The sequence below is a fragment of the Bactrocera neohumeralis genome, unplaced genomic scaffold, assembly GCF_024586455.1.
Source record: "Bactrocera neohumeralis isolate Rockhampton unplaced genomic scaffold, APGP_CSIRO_Bneo_wtdbg2-racon-allhic-juicebox.fasta_v2 ctg370, whole genome shotgun sequence".
Classification (NCBI taxonomy): domain Eukaryota; kingdom Metazoa; phylum Arthropoda; class Insecta; order Diptera; family Tephritidae; genus Bactrocera; species Bactrocera neohumeralis.
In genome coordinates this window covers 300,466-326,494 of record NW_026090925.1, presented here as the reverse complement: position 1 = coordinate 326,494, position 26,029 = coordinate 300,466, and the positions used below count along the sequence as shown (strand labels likewise).

General features: G+C 38.7%; 1 protein-coding gene across 3 annotated transcripts in view; it reads right to left on the bottom strand.

Moving 5' to 3' along the window:
* Positions 1–965: 965 nt before the first annotated feature.
* Positions 966–26,029, bottom strand: part of LOC126767051 (MPN domain-containing protein CG4751) — a 115,166-nt gene continuing 90,102 nt past the window's right edge. For all 3 annotated transcript variants that reach the window (XM_050484661.1, XM_050484662.1, XM_050484663.1), the window contains 3 exons: positions 18,508–18,677; positions 3,950–4,186; positions 966–3,891 (listed from right to left, as the gene is read on the bottom strand). In XM_050484661.1, coding sequence (XP_050340618.1) covers positions 1,286–3,891; positions 3,950–4,186; positions 18,508–18,677 — 3,013 coding nt within the window. In that variant the 3' untranslated portion in view covers positions 966–1,285. The remainder of the gene's footprint in view (positions 3,892–3,949; positions 4,187–18,507; positions 18,678–26,029) is intronic.

Sequence of the window (26,029 nt, the reverse complement as noted above, 5' to 3'; positions counted from 1 at the left end):
AGCCGAAGGCTGGATAGAGGTAAAACTTAAAATTTTCGAAATGGAAAAAAAAAATTAAAATATTTGTTGTTGATGATGTGAATTTCAAATACGACCTCCTACTTGGTTTAGATTCAATAAAAGAATTCAAATTGACTCAAGACGAGAATTTAAACGTCAAACAGAGTTGTTTGAACACAAAAGAAATTGATAACCAAGAAAATATTTCAAAAGAAACGATAAAAAAGAATAATGATATGAGATTTGTTATAAACTTCAATGAACATATAGTAAAATAAAATTTCCAAATTCAAATTAACCACTTAATATGTGAAGAAAAAAACGAAATCAATAAATTAGTTGAACGATACAAAAGTGTATTCGCCAAAGATAAATACGATATAGGGACAGTGAGGAACTATGAAGCTCACATAGATCTAGTCGTTGAAAAATACCCCAGTAAACGTCCATATAGGTGTACTATAGATGATAAAAAATAAATAGAGGAGCAGATAGCGAAGCTGTTAGAAAGAGACCTGATCGAGGAATCATATAGCCCCTTTGCTGCCCCAGTCACATTGGCATACAAACGGGACGAAGGGACGAAATCTAGACTGTGTATAGACTTTAGGGAATTGAACAAAATCGTAATACCTGAATCTCAACCTTTTCCTCTAATCGAGAACATAATGCAGACGATAGAAGCACATGCTCTTTAAATAAAATAGAGGAATAATTGACATTAAATGTCGTTTCTCTAAATTTTTAGGTAAATAAAAATGTAAATAGTGTAAATAGACATCAATTAAAAAAAAAAACTCTTAATTTTTAGATGAAACAACAGTGTCAATTATTATCCAAAATAATACTCCATTATATATAAATTTGTTTAACCTGGAGAATTATCCTGTGTTGAAAATATCTGTTGGATCCAAATTTGACATACTTTCAAATAGCTGCCTTTTCCATATAAAAACAAACAATAGTTATAGTTTGCAAATTCAATGCAATAAATTTATTATTATTTTTTTAAAACTTGTTACTTTTGGTATGTTTATTCGTTTATAAATGTTTGTATTTATTTACTCCTGTTTTCAAATGAAACATATGAAACATACAAAACACACAAAGCCCGAGTATTTCTAAAAAAAATACAATAAGTTTATTATTTTTTACCAAATACATAATTGATGGTTTTCCAAAGTTTGTCAAAATAAACAATTAACATCGAATGCTATTCCACGTTTAAAATATATAATTGTGAATATTTCTTTCAGTGTAATTCAGAGGCTGCATTAATTTAATTTCATTCTTTTGAAATTTTTGTCGGCGGAGGTGCAGCTAGCTCTGCTATGGATGAGAATTCCATACGCTTTTTTAGGGAACCAATTACGGAAGAAGAATGACCTTCGCTATAAAGACGGCTGAGATCAACAGGTGGTGTATTTGAAGGCCTTCGTTTTGACATCAAATTGTTACTAGCTTCAACCGAAATCGGAGCAGATGTGTTGGACTGAATACTAGAAACTGCCAAGTCTATTGCACTATAATTATACTTCATACTATTGGCAGAGCCGCCTTTTATTGGACTTAGCACTGTAGACGTTGAAGCTTCACGTGAACGAGATATTGTCGCAAGACTTGATGAGGTTGATTTAGGTGGTTTCATCATCATTGCAGATAGCGAATCTTTCTGTAATTTTAACATAGTAGCAGGCGAAAGAAAAAAATTTTCGTCTTGTTTAATATGTTGCTGCTGAAAAAAGGCATATTCTTGAGCTTTTTCTTGAGAAAAAGCATTAAAGAAACTATGGGAATCTGCAATGGCAGCCATATTCGTCAAATTCGTACTATTGCACAATTTATTAGAAGACGATAAGTTAGCTGTCGGTGTTGAAGGTGCAAATAGTGAACTCAAGTGAGAAGCAGCCTTATTCTGGTGGTAAAAAAATGAATTGTCAGTCTGATTTTGATTTTCACTTTGCTTTTGTTGGATTTGTGAAGAAACGTCTTTGGTCTTCAGCTTGGAATCAAATGAAGACAGGTCAGTATCGGCTCCAACTGAAAGCAAAGCAGATAATTCATTATGCGGATTATTTAAGGACTTTCCTGCAACCGATCCGCAACGAAAATTATTTTCATTTTCAAAAAGTTTAGAATATGTTTGTAAAAGGGAACCATAGTCCGTTTGAACTTGAGATTCTGACTGTTTTTGCTTTTTCGATGAAAGGGACACATTTACCAATGCTGCAGCTGCCACAGCGCCCATTTGTTGTTGTATAAAAGCGCTGAAATCATCTGCTTTTGCCAATTGCATACAAGTTTCATACCCGAGAAATTTCGAAACTTGAGCTAAATTATTGTAGTCAGAAGTCTGCGTTTGATCGGTCTTAGATCCAAGGGTAGTGCCTGTTAAAAAATTTAAATCAGATCCTAAACCGAGTGTGCCAAGTGTAGTTGCACCGAGCGCTTCCGCCTGATGTAAAAGGAGAGCAGCATATTCCGGAGAGCGCATAAGTTCATTCATTTTTAAGGGATCATTTTTTATATTATCCAATTCTTTCATAAGTTTTGTTTTATATAAGCTTGTGTTATTAGATGAGAAGAGTACAGGTGAGGAAAGTCTCGACGGCTCCGCTTTGTTTTTAATACTTGCAGCAGTTTCTTGATTCTGTGTTCCCAACGATCGTGATGCATTGAAGTTTTTTGTGTAACCACTAACAACTGTTTCACATGAATTATCTTTTTGTTCTCCACTCTTTTCAGAAATGATTTGATGATCATTAGTAGAGCTTCGATTATTTTTATCAGCACTATGCTGTTGAAAAATGTTAGTCAGATCAGTTTGTATAAAATTAGGGGCTAGCTGATCAGCTAAATGGGCTAAACTTGCGGCGACCAAATCATTCGTTGTAGAATGGAATTCTGTTGATTGTGTTTGAGACTCATTTGGTATCTCGTAATTCGATGTCATGTTTAATGTATTTTGATTTCTAGAATTAAGTAATGTTGCATTGTTAGAATGCTGAGAATACAGTGGTATTTCTGATTTGGTAGGTGAAGGGGAGCTTAATACAGGTATTTCTGATTTAACTGGACTTGCGGAGCATGAAGGTACCGTTATTGGACTGTCATGTAAATGTACTTCGGTAAAAGACACAGTTGGTAAAGCCGATCCGATAGTTGGCAACGGCGATAGCATTTCTGAACTTAAAGTTGTAACGGTCGAGCTAGTAGATGTTTGGTGAGATGAAACATTAGTACTTTTAGTCGTTAACGATGGTATATTATTGGATCCTAACTGATTAGACGACGTCAAAGTTGCAAATGTACGAACTGGATTCATGTTTAATCCAGATGGTAAACAAAGTTGCTCCTGCAGCGACAGGACTTTTATTTCGTTACCCTTTCTATCAAGATCATGTTTTTCTATTTCCACAAATTTTTTATCATATACAACTTGTTTAATTTCGTGTTGAGGTAAATCAACACTATATTCTACAGAAAAAGTGTGTTTGCCCTTATTGCCAATATGTGTCATTGTTTTAGGAGGAATAAATTTGTCTTCGTTCCCACAACCTAAAATTTCACAAATCCAGTTCCAAAAGATAGTATTATCCTGTTCCGCAGGAAGTTTTAAATATAAAGTGTGTTTTAACTTTTCTAAAAATGTAACGTCTTCAATAAAAATGCTGTTAAATTTAATTAATTCATTTCGCGACTTTGCATAATAAGTCGCACATGCTTGCAGTTCAGAATGCACATATGCTGGTGCTTCCTTGTCCAATATGACTGAATATTGCATTAACATCGGACGTCCATATTCCAAAACTTGTTTGGTCTCATTCGGCGGCATAACCCATATTGATTTAATTACTGATTCTAAGCTTGGATTTTCATCATAATATGGAGCTATTAAAATAAATAATTGTATAAAATTTAATTGTGATAGCTATTTAGAAATCCTTACAAACTATTGTTGACACACACGGTGTATACGTAGTATCTGAAGATCCGCGCATTCGAATTTGGAAGTCTAACTGGGCATCGCAATCTCGCAATGAGGGTTCCGCTTGAAATTTCGGATGGGAATGATACCACCCCACAAGTAGAAGTTGATCACACATTATCATATTTTTTATATGCTTTTCTTCTTGAACCGATTTTTGAATATTTCTGCAAGGATATGCCTTCGTTATGTTCAAAGCTAGAAAAAATTAGAAAAGAGAAATGGTCTTTAAAACTGAGATTTCAAGACAAAAGACATTAGGGCAATTCAGAATCTGGTGCATATGGGATTCGTGTAACACTAACAAAATGTACAGCGAATTTGCAATTGCAAATATGCAAGACCATTTGCAGCAGATTGTGAATTGCCCTATTATGATTTAATATTTTATATTATTAAAGATGCTTAATTAAGTTTTGGGTACACTAATAATAAAATACCTAAACGCCTTTTACAATAACTATAATTTTAAACAAATAAGGAAGGGCTAAGTTCAGGTGTAACTGAACATTTTATGCCCTTGCAAATTACAAGAATCAAAGCCAGGGAAAAATCTTCAGGTACGAAAGAATTCAAGATTTATTATTCGTCGAAATTATGTATTACAATCCAAATTGGTATCTTTACCACATATGTATATCCGTCAATATGTGAGTTGATTTAATGAAAATGAGAGGGAGTGATTACTCGGGTAAAAACTAATTGACTAACTTTACTCCATATATTTTGGAGATATTATGTGAGGTATCTTAACGAAATTCAGAGAACATGTTCTTCTGTTAATAATATGTGGTAATGCAAAAAAGGATGCAGTCATATGTAGAAGTTCACACAAGTGAGGAAAGCTTTCTCATCGCCATTCATTTGGTATTGGCCAGAAACGATTCTTTTACATATGGCTCAAGCTGCTCACGACTTCCGTTTCTAGACAAAGTCTCCTCTGGGTAACCAAACAACATCCTTTTGAAGGTGAGATAAAGTGAGAAGGCGAACCACACCAGCGCAGTTTAGTGCGAACAAACACAAACACCCCCAATGAAAAGCAATAAACAGCCTAGGAAGATAAACCACTCTTTTGTTGACGACCATGGCAAACGCATTATTGACAACGATTTAAAGGCATCTCCTGGAAGGTCCGGTCCCTTAATTTGGGAAGGTGCCGCTGCCAATCTGGTTGATGTCCTCGTAAGAATAGAGGCTGAGATCACCGCCGCCCAAGAAGTGCGATGGACGGGATAAGGACTGAGTGGAGTAGGTCCTTGAGGCGTTTACTATAGTGGCCATATAAAGGAGCGCATATTCGGTGTGGAATTCGTTGTGGGAGAGAGACTCCGTCGCGGAGTCCTGGCATTCACCCCAGTGGAACCAAAGCGGAGTTCTTCAACAAATCGCTGATTTGCGCCCACGCTCCGACAGAAGAGAATGACGATGTGCCCAAAGATGCCTTCTATGAGCGCCTGGAACGCACCTATGAGAGCTGCCCCCGCCACGATATCAAAATCGTGCTTACCGACTTTAACACCAGGAGGGCGAGGAAAGTATCTTTAGCACAACGGTCGGTAAATTCAGCTTCCATGAGGAAACATCCCCAAATGGGTTAAGGCTGATCGACAACGCCGGGCCCGAAATATGGTTATCTGTAGTACTACATTCCAGCACAAGAAGATACATCAAGCTACCTGGCTGTCTCCGGATCAAAAAGCCAACAACCAGATCGATCAGGTTGTGATAGACGGAAGACACGTCTTCAGTGTTTTAGATGTGCGAACGCTCCGAGGTCCTAACATCGACTCAGACCACTATCTTCTTGCAGCAAAGATTCGCGCCCGCCTCTGTGCAGCAAAAAACGCACGCCAGCAAACACAAGGAAGGTTCGACGTCGAGAAGCTGCAATCACAACGGACAGCCGAATGATTTTCTACTCGTCTTGCACTCCTGCTCTCTGAGAGCACTCGTCAACAACTCGGTATAAGGGAACTGTGGGACTGCATTTCAAACTCCTTACGTACAGCTGCAACCGAAACCATTAATTTTCGGAAAGTGCAAAAGAACAGCTGGTACGACAAGGAATGCCGTGTCGTAGCAGAGAGAAAACAGACCGCCTTCCTTGCAACGTTACGATCGACCACAACACGTGCGGGATGGGATAGATACCGAGAGTTGAAGAGGGAAGCGAGACGCTTTTGCAGACAGAAGAAACAGAGGCCGAAATGCGTCAGTACGAAAAGGTTGATGAGCTAGCCGTCTGGGGTAATGCTCGAAAATTCTATGAAAAAGTGCGGCGGCTTACACAAGGTTTCAAGACCAGAGCATACTCTTGTAGAATCCCCAGATGTGATTTAGAGACGGATGCCCAGAGATTACTAAAACTATGGAGGCAACACTTTTCCTGCCTGCTGAATGGCAGTGAAAGCATAATACCAGAAGAAGGCGAATATGGCGGCGAAGAACTGAAAAGGAACTTGCATCAGCTTCTTTGCAAAATATGGTCGGAAGAAAGCATGCCTGTCGATTCGAATTTAAGTGTGCTCTGCCCAATCCATAAAAAGGGAGACTCCATAATCCGTGCCAACTACCGTGGGATAAGCCTCCTCAACATCACATATAAGGTTCTATCGAGCTTATTGTGTGAAAGATTAAAGCCCACCGTCAACAAACTGATTGGACTTTATCAGTGTGACTTTAAGCCTGGTGTATTAATGAGCATCCTCCCCCGAACATCCACACATACACCACACTATCACTCCACATCAACTCAACCTCACAACACTGACACGCACCTTTACCATACTCACTTCACAAATTATCAGGGCTTATAACCCACATTCCACACTACACATGAGAGCACCACACATTGACACCCGCATACACGTACACCAACCAACCACATCACACCATCTGATCCCACACAGCAAAGGGAAAAAAGGAACCACAAGGAGATCAGCACTTCACTTCGTTTTCGACCAGCGACGCCTGTGCGGTAATTTCGTTATCGACATTAGCAACGGTCGGTGCATTTCGCAAATCTCCCACGCCGCAGAGTCCAATTTTATAAACTTTTCAATTTTCGGAAATTTTCCGTGTTTTCACCAAACCCTATTTAAATCATTATCAGTTTGTGAATTTTAAATTAACTAATAAAACCCTATTGGGGTATATACAGTCCCCAAAATTATCATCAATTGTGAATTTTAAAGTATTTAATAAAACCCTATTGGAACACGCGTGAACAAAAAAGTGAATTTTTTCATTTCTTGATTCGCGGGAAATTTGTGGTGAGCTAAAAGAGGAAATCGGGATAAAAACACCTGGAAAATCAACAACTAATCAGATATTCACCATGCGCCAAATCTTGGAAAAAGAGAACCGACACGCACCACCCCTTCGTCGGTTTCAAAACTGCTTTTGACAGCAAGAAAAGGAGCTGCCTTTATGTCGCGATATTTGAATTTGGTATCTTCGCAAAACTAATACGGCTGTTGAGCAATACCAAAAGCTTCGCCAGGATCGGGAAGGACCTCTTCGATCCGTTCGATGCCAAACGAGATTTCAGACAAGGCGACTCACTCTATCTACTCTTGGAGGAAATGAAAAGTAAAGTCCTCTCTCGACAAATAAAAACTAAACTCTATAAGTCACTCATTATTCCCGTTTTGCTATGGTGCAAAGGCATGGACGATGACTGCATTTGATGAGTCGACGTTACGATTTTTCGAGAAAAAGGTTTTGTGAAAGATTTTTGGTCCTTCGCACATTGGCCACGGCGGATACCGCATTCGATGGAACGATGAGTTGCATGAGATATACGACGATATTGACATAGTTCAGCGAATTAAAAGACAGCGGCTGCGCTAGCATGGCGTCCGTATGGTTGAAAATACTCCAGCTCTGAAAGTACTCAACCAAGTAACCGCCGGGTGAATCAGAGGCAGACTTTCACTCCTCAGCATCTCGGCCTGGCGGGCAGTCAGCGGCAAGGTCAAGAACAACGGTTAGAGACTAAACTTACGATTACTCCCAGCGATAGTACGGCAGAACAGGCTGCGATTGTTGCGACTTCGAAAGTCCCCGACAAGAAGACTTTCGCTCAAGAAGGCGAGCTACCTTCCGCGCAGCAACTCCTCGGATGACGGCGGAGATGAGGAACGGCTCCTCATCGAACCGATCCTACAGTGGGCGTCAACTTGGAAGTCGCCCGAAATATCGTGTACCACGCGGCGGCAGCCTCGGCTGTCATAGCGAGCAGGTTCACTTCGGATAAATAGGGCATCCTGCTGATCCAAGATCTATGGGTCTACAGAGGGGAGGTTAGAGGCCTCAAGACGAATTCCAGGAGACAAAGGCTGCCCCTAATCCGTGGATGTGATGCAAACGCTCAACACACGGAATGGGGCAGTACGGACTGCAACACACGAGGTGAGTCTCTTTTAGAATATATAATAAGTAGCAACTTAGCTATAGAGAATATGGGGTGTGAACCCACCTTCGTCACAATAAGCAGAATAGAGGTGCTTGACATTACCTTGAGCAAGGACCCTGTAGACGGATTGGTCTCACAATGGAGGGTGTTTTTCGGATCATAGAAGCAGAAGGTTCGCGCTAAAGGTTGAGGTCAAGCAACTCACACCAGACGTAACCTTCGGAACGCAAACTGGGATACCTTCCGGGATCTGCTAAGTAAAAATTTGAGCGGGGAAGAGCAGACTGATAATTGTGATACGGGTCCAGGCTTCCAGCTTGTCTGCGATAAACGAGTTCATAATAGACGCGTATCACTGCAGCTGCCTCCTAAAGGCGACCACAAACAGGCAACTGTCCCCGGTGGTCAAGAAAACTCTCAGATCTCAGGAAAAAGGTACGAAGGCAGGTGCACTTCCCGGAAACCATTTGGGAAGACCAGTGTTTACCCGTAGTCGAACATAAGCCATCTCGCTCACATTGGATAATCGCAAGGCAATTATTTACAGCGGATTCGACCTAAAAAGCAATGGCTTTGTCCGAGAAATTCAAGTCTCCGGGAGTGGACGGCATCTTTGAAGCGCTTTTACAACTGGGAGAGCAGTATCTACTGCCATACCTTGTTCGGCTGATGAGGGATAGCCTCTCAGTGGCATACATCCCTGAAATATGGAGGACAGCGAAAGCGATCTTTATACCTTAAGTAGGAAGGACGGTCTACTCACTGGCAAAATCTTTCAGGTCAATTAGTCTAACTTCCTTCTTACTAAAAAGTATGGAAAAGATCGTACGTCATGAATAAAGTTGAAGGCGGTGAAAATTGCACACATGTATGCTGTTCAGCATGCATACAGAGCGGGCAGATCGACTAATATTACTCTGTACCAGATAACCTCGAAGATAGAGAGTTCTGTGGAGAGAGGGGATGTGATGCTTTGCGCCTTCCTAGACATCGAAGGTGCTTTTGACAACACGTCTCACAGGAGCGTAGCCAAGGCACTGGAGAAAAGGAATGTGCCTGCACCGGTGAACAGTTGGATAGATGTCGTACTGCGCACCAAAATTGCTGAAACCACAGTAGGAGATACAAGGTTTTGTCTTGACACAACAAGGGACTGCCCACAGGGGGGCGTGCTATCCCGCTGCTATAGAGTCTTGTCGTGGACGACCTTCTAGCATTGCTAACTGACAATGGGATCCGCTGCAAAGGGTACGCGGACGACATCGTAATTATAGCCAGAGGTAAATTCGAGGACACTCTTTGCGACCTACTACAAAGAGGTTTAAGCCTGGCAAAAGGGTGGTAGTCAAAGTCAAATGTCTTGGTATGACGCTGGATTCCACTTTGCGGTGGAAGCAGCATGTTGACCTGACCTAGGACAAGGCGACAAAAGCACCAATGTGTAATCGGCTGGCGGGAAAATCCTGGGGCTGCAAGCCGAGGATTGTTAGATGGTTGTACATTGATAATCACGTATGGGGCGGTGGCCTAGGCCTCAAAAGCATCGCAGACTTCGGAAGGGCTCCAACCATCGAAGCTGCAACGACTAGCTTGTGTCTGCATGTTGTGTGCAATGCGCACTTATCCGACGGCACCACTTGAAGTCATGCTTGAACTCACAAAGCTTCATTTAGTGATCGGTCGGGTAGCCAAGAACACACTTCTGCAAATAACGGCAGAGGGGTGCGGCAAAGGTACGGTAATCTTGTCCCAGAGGATGAAAGAGGTAAGTGGCACTATACCCAAGGGACAGCATTACCAAAAGGATTAACTTCACGAAGAAGTTCAAGGTTACCCTTGGCAGCAAGAATGAGTGGAACAATTCTACTCTCGAGCTGCTGCTGAGGAATAGTACGATCAAGTGGTACACTCCTGGCTCGAAAACGTCGGAGGGAATCGGTGCGTGGATCTGCGATCCATACCTATAAAAAGTTTTCCGAGCATTTTTCAGGCAGAAGCCTTTGCCATAAGTCAGTGCATAGACGCTTCACTAGCACCCAGCAGAATATTGTACTTTATCAATATGTTGGGGCTATGTGAGTCTTTGTGATTTTGGAGAGGGCACAAGAGTCCAAAGTCGCGGTGCAATCCTCGTGTAATATTTTAATCCAATTGGCGCCACCTTACGAAAAAAAGAAACGACTGGCGAGCTGTTGCTAACTCGGCTATATTTATATTATTTTAAAAAATACAGAAAAATCCGATATGTCGAGCATTGCGTAGAAGACATTACCTTTGGGAAGTAGTGCGTAGAAAATATTAATTTTGAGGGGCAATACTCATTTAACTATGATGCTATGTGTGAACACTAAAATGTCGCTTTTGGTGATTGAAGAAGATGAAAAAGATACGGAAAAAGAGATGCAGATGGAGACGTTGAAGATGATATCACAAGGGAAGAGTTCGACCCAATGGTAGTTTATGACAAAGCGACCACTAGATGCAACCAAAAACCTAGATGCTTGAAGAAGCTAAGAGAGTGAGTGAGAAGTGCAGAAGAAACGGAGAAAGCAGCGGAAGAATTAGGGGGGCTAGTTCATAGTCATAGCTACGAGGTTGGAACATGATTCCGCTGATGAAGTGCCAAATTGCGACATGAAATTAAAGTCGCTGACGATTGAGATATGACAGCAGAAGATGGTACTACAACCAAAAAAAGACATTTTCAAAGTGGTGATAGGGGTAGACGAAATAAATATAAATCAACGGCCACCGGAACACTGGACCCAAAAGACAAGCAAAAAATAAACGGAACGGTCCGTCAACAAAACATGTACAACAATCATCGAAGTTAATTAAGGACGAAAGAGGAGGATACTCACATACAAATAAAAAGGCGTAAAATAAAATGTACACCGTCGTCCGATGAGAAAGAGGATCATCCGACACGATACCTTTGCAACGAATATGTACTAATAGTTACGAGTAAACTATCACAAATACAACACGCGATGGCGCAGCGTCACTTAGTTGACCAACAATCTGAGATTCCCTTTCAAGCAGTCTCTTTGATTTCTAGTCTGCCTTTAAAAGATACGTACACAAATTTAGCAACTATTAGTTAATGAGATATAGCAGTTTGGGTTAGTTTTAAAAAAATGGTCAAAAAGCATTTCGTGTGTTAATAAAGCATTGCTTTTTGAGGGAAAAAATCTGCTGAAAAATAGTGTTGAATTTAGGCTCTGCACCAGAGAAATCAACCGTTGAAAAGATATTTGCTAAGTTGGAAAGAGGCGAAATGACCACCGAGGACAATTAAAGCAGTAGACGCCCTAAAGAGGCGAAAGCTCTGTGCAAAGTGGGTGCCGCACAAGTTAATATTTCAACAAAACAAAAAACGAATTGCTGATTCTGACAAAAGTTTGAGTGCCCTTTAATCGTAATAAAACCGAATTTTTGCGTCGGTGCTTGATAATAGCTCTATCATTTCACACTGGAGTCCAATCGACAGTCAGCCTAGTGGACGTGGTATAATATTCATCGACTGATTACTGAGTGGGGGATGGAGTCATGTGTAGAAGTTCACGCAAGTGAGGAAAGTTCTCTGATCGCCATTCACTTGGGAATGGCCAGAAACGATTCTTTTACACATGGCTCAAGCAGCTCACTACTTCCGGTCTCCGGTGAATGAACGTCTAGCCACAATCCGCATCAAAGCGAGGTTCTTCAACATATCGCTGATTTGCGCCCACGCCCCGACGGAAGAGAAGGACGAGGTGACCAAAGATGCCTTCTATGAGCGCTTGGAGCGCGCTTATGAGAGCTGCCCCCGCCACGATGTCAAAATCGTGCTTGGCGACTTTAACGCCAAGGTGGGCAAAGAAGGTATCTTTGGAACTACGGTCGGTAAATTCAGCCTCAGCCCGACGAAACTTCCCCAAATGGGTTGAGGCTGATTGACTTCGCCGGGGCCCGAAATGTGGTTATCTCTAGTACTAGATTCCAGCATAAAAAGATTCATCAAGCTACCTGGCTGTCTCCGGATCGAAAAACTACCAAACAGATCGATCATGTTGTGATAGACGGAAGACACGTCTCCAGTGTTTTAGATGTGCGTGCGCTCCGAGGTCCTAACATCGACTCGGACCACTATCTTGTTGCAGCCAAGATTCGCACCCGCCTCTGTGCAGCAAAAAACGCACGCCAGCAAACACAAGGAAGGTTCGACGTCGAGAAGCTGCAATCACAACAGACAGCCGAACGATTTTCTACTCGGCTTGTACTCCTGCTCTCTGAGAGCACTCGTCAACAACTCGGTATAAGGGAACTGTGGGACGGCATTTCCTTACGTACAGCTGCAACCGAAGCCATTGGTTTTTGGACAGTGCAAAAGAACAGCTGGTATGACGAGGAGTGCCGTGTCGCAGCGGAGAGAAAACAGGCTGCCTAACTCGGGATGGGATAGATACCGAGAGTTGAAGAGGGAAGTGAGACGCATTTGCAGACAGAAGAAGAAAGAGGCTGAAATGCGTGAGTACGAAGGGCTTGATAAGTTGGCCGACAGGGGTAATGCTCGAAAATTCTACGAAAAAATGCGGCGGCTTACAGAAGATTTCAAGACCGGAGCATACTCTTGTAGAACCCCCAAAGGTGATCTAGTCACTGATGCCCAGAGCATACTTAAATTATGGAGGGAACACTTCTCCAGCCTGCTGAATTGCAGTAAACGCACAACACCAGGAGAAGGAGAACCCGATTCCCCAATCGATGACGATGGAGCAGACGTTCCATTGCCCGACCATGAAGAAGTTCGAATAGCAGTTGCCCGCCTGAAGAACAACAAAGCGGCAGGGGCCGACGGATTGCCGGCCGAGCTATTCAAACACGGCGGCGAAGAACTGATAAGGAGCATGCATCAGCTTCTTTGTAAAATATGGTTGGACGAAAGCATGCCCAACGATTGGAATTTAAGTGTGCTACGCCCAATCCATAAAAAAGGAGACCCCACAATCTGCGCCAACTACCGTGGGATTAGCCTCCTCAACATCGCATATAAGGTTCTATCGAGCGTATTGTGTGAAAGATTAAAGCCACCGTCAACAAACTGATTGGACCTTATCAGTGTGGCTTCAGACCTGGAAAATCAACAACCGACCAGATATTCACCATGCGCCAAATCTTGGAAAAGACCCGTGAAAAGAGAATCGACACACACCACCTCTTCGTCGATTTCAAAGCTGCTTTCGACAGCACGAAAAGGAGCTGCCTTTATGCCGCGATGTCTGAATTTGGTATCCACGCAAAACTAATACGGCTGTGCAAACTGACGTTGAGTAACACCAAAAGCTTCGTCAGGATCGGGAAGGACCTCTCCGAGCTGTTCGATACCAAACGAGGTTTCAGACAAGGCGACTCCCTATCATGCGACTTCTTCAACCTGCTTCTGGAGAAAATAGTTCGAGCTGCAGAACTAAATAGAGAAGGTACCATCTTCTATAAGAGTGTACAGCTGCTGGCGTATGCTGATGATATTGATATCATCGGCCTTAACACCTGCGCCGTTAGTTCCGCTTTCTCCAGGCTGGACAAGGAAATGGGTCTGGCAGTGAACGAGGGCAAAACGAAATATCTCCTGTCATCAAACAAACAGACGTCGCACTCGCGACTTGGCTCTCACGTCACTGTTGACAGTCATAACTTTGAAGTTGTAGATAATTTCGTCTATCTTGGAACCAGCGTAAACACCATCAACAATGTCAGCATGGAAATCCAACGCAGGATTGCTCTTGCCAACAGGTGCTACTTCGGACTGAGTAGGCAATTATTCAGTTCTACTCTACCATTCCCAATATTTCGCAATTGTATTATTTTTGAGGAAGGATCGGTTTGAATTTGTACGCATATACTTCATTATTTCCGTTTAAATATTGCACGTTTCTGTGCCATGCTTCGAAAATATTTTTGTATATCTCAAATTATATTAGACCTTTTTATCCACATTGCACTTATTCCGTTATTTTTTATGTTAGATGTCGCGTTTGGCTTTTTACGAATGCATTTGGATGCACATTAGCCGCAATGCCTTGTAGACGAAAATGTCAATGCCATTTTTTGTTGTGATATGAAAAATATCTGACGGGTTCATCCTAAAAAAAAAACTTCCTTGCAGAGCAACAATCTGTATTCTCCCGCATGTGGTTGTTGTTGTTTTAACGGAATATCTAATCCCCGTTAGGATGGTAAGGGTCAATTGTGTTGTCGTCGACGCCATCTAACGGAAGGCCCAAGAAACGTGCTGTTGCGACGGGGTCGGACCAGAGGGAGGAGGGTGTTAGATGAGTAGGGTTCGTAGGGCATGCAAAGAGGTGGTCAGTATCATGCGGAGACTCGTTGCATGCAGGACATACATTTGGTATGTCAGGGTCTATTCTGGATAAGTAGGAGTTTCACTTGCTAGAATATCCAGAACGAAGTTGCGCTAGGGTCACTCGCGTTTCTCGCGGCAGCTAGAGCTCTTCGTCTGCTATGGGAGGTGAGTCGGTCGGTCGGGAAGGTGTTGATGCCTCCACTGTGAATGGCGATCAGTACCTGTCGAAAGTCAGTTGCGTCCGAAGTCCGGTCGGCGTACTGTACGACGTCGTCGACGTAGTCAAGGAAAGACCTTTTGATGCTCCTAGGGAGACATCAAAAGGCATCCCGTCGTGGTCCGGAGTGCAGTGTTCTGCCAGGTCTCATCTGCGTACCAGTGCATCCAGGCGACCATATAGGTGCTGCGTAATTAAGGGCCGGCCGGCCGATTGCCTTGTATGTTGCCAACAACGTTTCTTTGTCTTTTCCCCATGTGCTGCCGGCTAGCGACTTGAGAATTTTGTTGCGGCTCTGTACCTTGGCGATAATCGCGGTCGTATGGGGAGAGAAAGTTACACCTAAAATCTTGGGATTATTGACAGACGGAATTTTGACGCCGTCGACTGCAATATTAAGCTCAGGTCTATACTCCTTCGTCTAGTTTGTAAATATGGTCGCTGTGGATTTGGTGGGGGAAAGTGTGAGGTTCCGTGCAGTGAGGAAACGAGTAAGGTCGGAGAGGTAGCTGTTTACCTTCGAACACATGCCATCGATTTCATTGCCCGACGCCAATATCGTGCAGTCGTCAGCGTACGAGGTTATGGAAACCCCCTCTGGTGGTTGTGGGAGTTTCGAGATGTAGAAATTAAATAGTAGCGGAGAGAGGACGCCACCCTGCGGAGCCCCCTTTTTAATTCTTCTCAGTTTAGATGTTTCACTTAGAAATAGTACGAATGACTGACGACCGTTCAGATAGTTCAAGCTGGGCTAGGCTCAGATGGTGAGTAAAGGTCGGGAGTAGCAAGGCCTCTAGTGTCTTCACTACTCGGTCGATAAGATTCCCCTTTGTTGACGGGTTTCCCAGGTTTCAGTAGTGGGACCACTCTTCCGACTTTCCACACATCGGTGTGTTTCACAAAAGTTGACACAGGTTATTTTCTAAGATAATAATGTAATATCGAAGAAATTGTTCAGATTAGCTTACTATAGCATATAGCTGCTATACAAACTGAACGATCGGAACCTGCCATACAAACTGAACACATAGTTACTAAAAGAAATGTACCTGCGATGGGTATATTAGCTTCGGTGCAGCCGAAGTTAACGTCTTTTTATTGTTTTTTTCATATTTCTTTCTTTTTTAAAGTAATAAAATTTTCAAATGATCCTTACATGAATTATGAACCGTATATACTTTTAACGTAAAGAAATAAACTAAACGATTTACCGGCATCAACCAAAAATTGAGCATGGAGTCGATACTCCCCTGCCATATTCTACATACATGTAGGTACATTAGTGATTCAAAAAAAAAAAAAATTTTTCGTTTGGTACTCGGAAAAATAGGTTCCTAGACACCTCTAAGAAAGCCTCTCCAAACATGAGTTTTTAATTGTAACGGGAAGGTCCTCCTACATACAGTTTTCTATTTTTTCTTATTATCAGATAGAAAAATTTATATCTCGCTCCCAACTACTGAAAAAAATATATTGTTCCTTAGATTTTGTAGGAAATTGAATGCTCTACAAAAAAGGTCTATTATGATTTTTTCGTAAACCCAAATGTTTAAAAGATATTAACAGTTAAAGTTTGATTATTTTTGGGAAAATTTTTTATTTCTTATGAATTTTATAACTCAATGAAAAAAAATTATTATGAATGATGAAACTCACAGTTTTGTATGAAATTTACTGCTCTATAAAAATGGTCTTATATGATTTTTTGATTAAGTTAAGCGTTTACGAGATATTCATCGTCAAACATCAATGCATATTAGGGTGGATCAAACAAATTTTTTTTTTTTCGTTTGGTACTCTGAAAAATAGGTTCCTAGACACCTCTAAGAAAGCCTCTCCGAAAATCTATTCATAATATTTTTTTTTCATTGAGTTATAAATTCATAAGAAATAAAAAATTTTCCCAAAAATAATCAAACTTTAACTGTTAATATCTTTTAAACGTTTGGGTTTACGAAAAAATCTTAGTAGACCTTTTTTGTAGAGCATTCAATTTCCTACAAAATCTTAGGAACAAGATATTTTTTCAAGTAATTGGAAGCAAGATATAAATTTTTCTACCTGTAATAAGAAAAAATAGAAAACTGTATGTAGGAGGACCTTCCCGTTACAATTAAAAACTCATGTTTGGAGAGGCTTTCTTAGAGGTGTCTAGGAACCTATTTTTCCGAGTACCAAAATTTTTTTTTTCTTGAATCACTCTAAGGTACATATGTATAGTAATGTTTGTTTTTCTAACAAAACTTATGTCGGTCAGTGTATATATGAATATACTTGTATATACTACAAATATATATGTATATAATTGCTTGGATTCCGATCCTATGGTTGACGTTTTGGACCTTAAGGTATTCCCCTGACGTTGATTCTTGCAAGTTGCAGAAGTATAAAATGTTCGGTTGCACCCGAACTTGGCTCTTCTTTACTGATTGACAACTGTTTCGCTTGAACGACTTTTGTGCGACCTTCGGTTTATATGCATTCATTACTGTTTGATTTACAGGGAAAGGAAGGACGTTAGGAATTTCATTGTATTAAGTACAAGCGCAATTTAACCCACTTTCAAACTCTACTCTAAAGAAACGCTTCTTTAAATGTTGTTCCTCTTCCCTAAGTTGGCAAAGTTACATAATACTAACGATATTTTGTGGGTGAGGCAATAATATGAAAAGTAAGCGTAAATACAAACATTTTAATGTAATTGATTATGCAAATGCTCTTCTAATATAGAAAGTAGGGTAAAATATGGTATCATACACGAAGGGATCAAATTCAGCTGCGTGGCAAGAAATAAGAGGAAACATGCTCGGAAGTAACACAACCTTTTATAATTGAATCATGCAAATATCCTTCAATTATGGCTATATTCAATTATGGTTTGATTCTACGCCTTAAATGATCGGTAGGCAAATTTAATCAAAATGAGCTATTGTGAGACAATTAAATATAATTTGTCATACTACGTGGAAATAAGCCGTTAGCAGACAACATAATTTTTTCTTACGAGTCAAACTTCAATCTGTATTTGGAATGAATTATGGTGGATTTGTGAATAAAACCATGTACCTAAATATATTAAAAGAAAACTTACTCCAAAGATGCATTGTATTAAACATGCTAATTATAACAATTTAATATTTTTTGTTTTTGATTTTCCCAAATTTAGACAATTTTGACCAGTTGCTAACAGAATTTTACGAGATTTCCAAAAAATTAACCTTATTTAATAACTGGTGAAAAAGTATGTTCTTTAAAGATTATTTACTTCGCTTTATAATATTGTTTTATCCCATTTTACAAATTTTTGGAAATTTCAACCATGCAGCTTATTTCTTTTATTAGTGTTTCTCAAAAGAAGTTTTCAAAGATACTGAAATTCGTAACCAAAGGTCGGTACAAAATACTGATATGTATAGTAGTTATGCCTAGAAACTGTTAACTATAAGTTACACTAAAAGTCTTACATAATTATAAGTCTCGGATATGTTGTGTTAAACAAAATACTTATATATTTTTATGTTTAAATTCAAACTTACTGTGAGTATTTATATCCCAATGGCCTCCAAAATAACCGCAAACTTCGCGCATGGTTAAGTGGCAATGGAAATCAACCAGCAGCAAAGCCGAAGAATTAAATGTAATTAAAAATGGTTGTACTTTTCCCATTGATATAAACGACACTGCTTTTATTAACATATTTCCATCACTGAAAGCAAAATACGTTAAACAAAATTAAAAATGAGGGGAAAAAGAGTTTCTATATACATACATACATATGTATATAAAAGAGAAGGCTGGACCGAAATGAAATTTTAGGACAATTTTCAGGATAGCCTAGGGATTGTTCCTGTAAAGTTTGTAAATTTTCCGATCGTCACAGAAAATTTATTCATTTTTTAAATGAATTAAAGATGCGCACACCTATTTAGATTTTTAAATAGATAAATCATGGACAAATAGTGCTTTATTATTGAAACTGGACTAATGCTCTTTTAAGGGACTACGATTTTTCGATTGGGCTGCATTTTCATAGCAACGAAATTATATACTACTGTGATCAAATTGAAAGGTGAATTTTGTCCATTTCATCTCCTTCGAAGTAAGCCCCTTCCGCTGCAATACATTTATGCCAACGAATTTTCCAGTCATCATAGCACTTGGAAAAATCCTCCGTCGTGATGGCCATCAGAGCCTTCTTCGATTCAGCTTTTATATCCTCAATTGAGACAAAACGGTGTCTTCGGAGTGGTAATGTGAATTTGCTGAATAGTAAGAAGTTACACGAAGGTAAATCAGGCAAGTTTTTGAGAGTCGGCAATGAGACACGTTGGCACTTCCTTGTCTGAAGTGATCATCAGAAAATTCTTCAATTTCTTAATTAAATTTTTTATTAAATTAATTTTGCTAATAATTATTTTTGTCGACCTCAAGTATTTGGGAAGGAATTCCATATAAAACCGAATTAACCAAGCGCACCATTGCAGAATTATGAACGAATGCACTTGGAATCGCGGAACGTGCGCGTTCTTTATGAATAAACTTGTGTCGTATGATCAAATATAAAATATACGCAGCTTGTTAGAATCTTATTAGTCAATGATGGTCTGCCCTTTTTTGTCGATAGCGGGAATGTTTGATTTTTTATAAATGGCATATTCAGGGACATATGATCAGATATACATACATACAGTTGTGTTCACGAAAATAGTAGTGCGACAGCACATAACACTCTAATCTTATTTCTGACATGTTCTATCTTGCAAATTGAACATTTCTACAATACTTTCGTAGAACAGAATATTGTTAACAAAAAAAACATCAAAATGCCGTTATTTTTATTTTACGTTGCTTTCTTTATGGTATATTTCAATATTTGCACCAAAAGTCTCTTGTTCATTAAAATACATATTATTACATATTTGCAATCTATTCGTAGAGCAATAAGCAAATTAGTTAACTATAGAAATTTGACTTGTATTATTGATCTCCAGTGAGGCCAATAATAATATTATGTATGTACATAGGTACATTTACATTTTGTTTAACTTAATTTAATATTAATTAACTTCTTACTGACATCAGTAAGTGTATTAAAATAATATGGTAATTGTGTGATATAAATTTATTGAAATCGCTCTTTATTTCTTTTTTAGTCGGTTGAAAAAGGGCATTGCTCAATCAAAAAACGTGAGTTAATAGTTAAGGGGGGGTAAGGTTTGATAACTTTTTTTTTCCATTTTTTTTAATTTTTTTTTCTGAACCATCAACATCTCAAGAATATTGTGTTTAAGTTTTAGGACATTCGGAGAAAAACTAACGAAGTTACAGCAGGTTGAATAACGGTACCTCTAACTACCTGCGCTGAGTGTACAAAACTTTGAATCGATTTTCCCAAATATGTCATTTTTAAAGTCGGTGACCAGACTACAGAAAAAACTACCGCATCGATCGTTTTGAAATTTTGTACAAATATTCTGCATATGCATAGCTCTCGAATGACGTCGAGTTTTTCCAAAAATTATAATTTCTAAGAATTTTACAATAACAAATAGGTCGATTTTTTCGTCTAAAATCGTAATTTTGGATTGAAAATGGTACCAAAAAATTAAAAAAAAAACTCGACGTCAATTAAAAGATAAACTAATAAACTAAAGAAAACATTTTGGTTCTTTGGTTTCAGATGATCCAGTGATGCTGTAGGGTGGTCACCGCACAACAACTTTTTTTCGAGGTGCCTGCAGGGATCGACGATAAATCCGTTATTCCTCGCTATTTTTTGATAAAACTTTTTTTAAGTATCCTTCAAATGTTGTACTTTCATATAATAATAAGTAAAATAAACCTACAGCAATAATTTTTTCTAAAAAAATTCACGAAAAAAGGTCTTTTTTCGACGAAACAAACCTTACCCAACCCCCCCAAAAGTTAAGAGATGAAGGCAAGACATATAAAGAAATCGAAGAAATGATTGGGTGCACTGCTCCGATGATATTTAATGCTATTCATCATACTATTAAGTCGGAAACTCGTGGTGGTAAGCGCAAGACATCATTTCTAGAGGACCGACGAGTTTTGAGATACAGCAAAGCGAAGCCGTCGGCGTTGTCAAAAATAATTAAAAATTAATTGAATCTAATGGTCAGTGCTGCCACAGTTAGCCGAAGGCTAATAGAAGCTAATTTACATGCAAGGAGTCCGATAAAAGTACCCCTTTTGACGAAGAAGCACGTCAATTGCAAGAATAAAAAGTTTCGAAAGACCATATGTATCGGCCCGCCGAAAAGTGGCACAATATTGTATATACGGATGAGATCAAAATTGTTTTGTTTGGTGGTATAGGCTCCAGGCAGTGTGTTCGTTGTCTTCCAAACACAGAATACCACCCAAGGTACACCACAAAGACAGTTAAGTATGTTGAGCTAAACACTATGGTGTGGGCTTATTTCTCGTATGCTGGCGATGGTCCAATCTCTTTGATCACTGGCATTATTGACCAAGCAGTGTGCATTAATACATTGAAAGATGTAATGCTACCGTATGCTAGATGGAAAATGTCCTTAAAATGGACATTTCAGCAGGATAATGATCCTAAACATACGAGCAAACTAGCTAATCAGTGGTTTGCATCTGAAAACATTTAAGTGATACCATGGCCAGCACAATCTCCGGACCTAAACCCGATCGAAAACTTATGGGGCGATGTTAAGAGATGCGTAGCAACAGCAAAACCATCAAGAAGCACAGAGCTTTGGCAAGTGTTTAAGGAGGTATGGGCTCAAGTCTCTGTGAAGCGTTGTAGGGAGCTTATTGATTCCATCTTACGTCGATGCCTAGCCGTTATAAACAATAACGGATTTACAACAAAATATTAGACCTTAGGAAACATATTAAATATGAAATATTTACTGTTTCTTTCATATTCTTATATTTTTCGCCTTTTTTAATAGCCACTACTATTTTCTTGAACAGCATAATTTTCAATTTTATTTTAATTTAATAACTGTATGTAAACTAAAAAAATTTGTTGGTAGATAAAACCGTAAATATATCATACATTAATTAAAAATTAGGTTTTTTATAACTTTTTGATCGAATATTGTTCTTATCATGTGATTTGACTGTTAAATAGTTAGTACTCACCGGCACTACTATTTTCGTGAACACAGCTGTATATACATACATTACGTACATACTTGTATGTATATTTGCACATGCGCCTGGAGGAAAAGCGATTTCGAGAATATTTACATACAAATTAGTCTACACAAATAAAAAATGTTAGCTGTTTGAGATCACACATTTTATAATTAAGTGTATTGAAGTGAAGAGCTAAGCATATTAAAGTTTTTAAAACTGAATTTTTTTTAGAAGAATCATAATTAAGCGTATTGACTACGCATAGTTTATAAGGAAAGTAAAACGGATATATCTGAATACTGATACAATATAATAAATTTGTATTGTAATTGATATTTATAAGTTGAAACAAATGAGTAAGATTAAATGACAGATAATTTACAAGTGACAAGACTTCGCTTAATATTATTTCAGTACGCTGTACGCTAGTACGCTGAGTACGCGAGTTTTCAATATAAGTTCAATAATTAAATTCTTATTGACGCACACTATTAAACTAAAAGGAAGAGCTAAGTTAGGGTGTACCCGAACATTTCATAGTCTTGCAACTTTCCTTCAAAGCCAGAGAAATACTTTCAGGCGTTGGTTAAAATTGATTTTAACAAATGTTTTGAAAGAACGTGAATGAAATAAAATTAAATTAAGATACAAATTTAAACTTATATGTCATAGGCTCAATTAGTTTTGTAAGTACATTTTACTTCTCGTCAGCGAAAATTATATTAAAATCAACCTCAAATGAGGTATAGCTCACATAAACTCAACCGTAGAGGTTAAATTTAATATTTTGAACCGATATGCTAAACGTTAACCAGAGAATCGGGATTTAAGTCATTATGGGTATTTGGTATGGTCTGAAGTTTAACCCAATATTAAGCGCTACACCACATATGTTTTAAGGTAGCTAGTTCTCTCAGCGCCATTCACTTGGAAGTGGCCAGAAACGATTATTTTACTTACGGCTCAAGCAGCTCCAAACCCTCTTCTTATGTACAGCTGCAAACGAAACCATTGGTTCTCGGAAAAGGTAAAAGAATAGCTGGTACGATGAGGAGTGCCATGTCGCAGTGTAGAGAAAACAGACTGCCTACCTCGAAACGTTACAACGGGATGGGATAGATAATGAGAGCTAAAGAGGGAAGCGAGACGCATTTGCAGACAAAAAAAACAGAGAGACCGAAATGCGTGAGTACGAAGAGCTTGAAAAGCTTGCCAATACGGGCCAGCAATAAGATGCGGCGACTAATAGAAGGTTTCAAGACCGGAGCATACTCTTGTAGAAGCTCCAGAGATGATCTAGTGACTGATGCTCAGAGCATACTCGTACTAAAAATATGGAGGAAACAATTATATGGCCTGCTGACTGGCAGTGAACGCATAACACTAGAAGATGGTGAACCCGATTCGCCAATCGATGCCGATGGAGCCGACGTTGCATTGCCCGAACAAGAAGAAGTTCGAATAGCAGTTACGCAGTCTGAAGAACAACAAAGAACTGATAAAGAGCATGCATCAGCGTCTTTTTAGAATTTGGTCGGACAAAAGCATGCCCAACGATTGGAATTTAAGTATGCTCTGACCAATCCCCAAAAAAGGAGACAATTTGCGTCTACTACTATGGGATAAATCTTGGAAAAGACCCGTGAAAAGAAGATCCACGAACACCACCATTTCGTCGATTTCAAAGCTGCTTTTGACAGCACGAAAATGAACTGCCTTATTGCGCGATGTCTGATTTTGGTAAAGTAATACAGCTGTGTAAACTGACGTTGAGCAATCCCAAAAGCTCCGTCGATCGGGAAGGACCTCTCCGAGCCGTTCGATACCAAACGAGGTTTCAGACTCCCTTTTCTGTGACTTCTTCAACCTACTTATGGAGAAAATAATTTAAATACCCACGCAACAGTGTTCACGCGAAGAAACATATCTCGCATTTTTAGAGATATTGATTTTATTTTTTTTCTAAATCATAGTTTCAATAAGTTTAACCAAAATATTATACACTTCTTAAAAGACATAAATACTTGTAAATTAAATCAGAACCAGTTTTTGTAAACGATGCTCTTAACAAACAAAAACAAAATATTCTTAAATGCTGAAAAAAATTAGTGAAATTGAAATTAACATTTTTTTAAACACATAGTTTTTTTTAATCGTTTGAAGATTAATTCATATTATAACAAACCAAAGCATTTTTTTATAAGTTTATTGATTCTTTTTTATTTCCCCTTCATGTTGCGGTAACCCATTATGGAAGTCAAATAGAATTGTTTTCATTGAGGTATTACATCACATCACATTACATCAACTGAGTTTTTCTCTACATTGGTGGCAGTGAGCACATCTGTCCAGTTTTGATATTAAATAAAGCCGTATTTACGTTTATTGATATTGTTATTATGTCCTCTACCAGATCGTCGTAGAACGGCTTGAGTTATTAAAGCTTCTGCAATTTCCACAAAGAAGTTAAATTGACTCATAATGCATTGCTGCATTGAATGCATTTATAAGCAACGGGCAATAATATTTCTTTCCACATATCTTAATGCGGTAGTTGTTTATAGCATTGTCGAATAAGTCAACGCCTTCCATCTGTTGACTATATTGTATTAATAAGTCGTCATTTTCCGATCGTATCTTTTAACATGACACTTTGGCGTATGTTCCAAAAAGCAGGGTTCTCATTTACTACTCCGTAGCAGCAAAATTTCTAAAATTATTGGCTATGTTCGTAAATGCATCATGACGCGCATCATGACGATTGCATAACAAACAGAACGTTCAGAAATGCAATATTGCAACACTGCAATAATCAAGCGTTCAAAAAAGCAACATTTCTATCTGTCATACATAATTTCTATCAAAAAATTGTTTACTGCATTTAACTACGATGTCTTACGGAAAGTGCAAAACTGTTTTATTTTAATTTTGTATTGGAATTTAGTTAAATTATGTTAATAATAATTGTATAAATTATTATTTTTAAATTTTTAGTGAAAATCTCAGTAATGCGGAGACGCATTTATTGCTGAGAGTACGGTTGAATATGTCCTCGGGAAACGACTTTATTGTTTTAATAAATGATTTGTTTTTAGGTATTTTTCTTTTTAAAGACAAACATTTGTACCTACAAATTTTTCTATTTGACTTCAATACCCTTCTTTTTCTTAAATTTAAAGAAAATCTATCATTTCTTTGCTCACAAATTTCGTCTAGTGTCAGATTCAGCAAAATTTCCATTTTAGTACTATACGCGTTCAAAAATGCAAACAAATGTATCTGCAAATTGTCAAAAATTGTATAAGAAGTATCAAACGTCAAACTTGCAGTGTTGCTACTGTTGTTTATGCTGCAAGTCATGATGCATTTACGAACATAGCCATTGCTATGCTATCGCTACCGCTCTCACTTTGTCGGGAGCCGCAGCATAGCCTTAGCATAACAATGTAAAGTATGTGCTCTACTCTGCTCCGAGTTTTGTTAGGTAAAAAACTATAGCTGGAGCGGGAGCAAAAAATTAAATTCTGCGCTATGCTCTGGCGTAGCGGTAGCAAAAAATTGAAAGCGGTAGCACAGCAGAGCAAATGAAAAATTTTCATGTGCTACAGCTCCCGAATGTGTTTGTTGTTTTTTTTCTTCTTTGCTATTTTCTGGCATAATATTTGAATTAATTGAATAATTCAAACAAAACAATGTTATGCAAATCATTTTGGCACTTGTTGCGTCAAGTGCCTTTATAAATCTAAAATCAAATATTTTAAGAAATATATTAATAAAGTGAATTAGATAATAATTGAATAAATTATAATTTTTTTTTTATTATGTAAAATATTTACCAATTTTATATTACCAAAAACATCATCTATTCCAAATGTATTACAATACTCAATTACTATGAATTTTCGAAATTAATTTTAACTA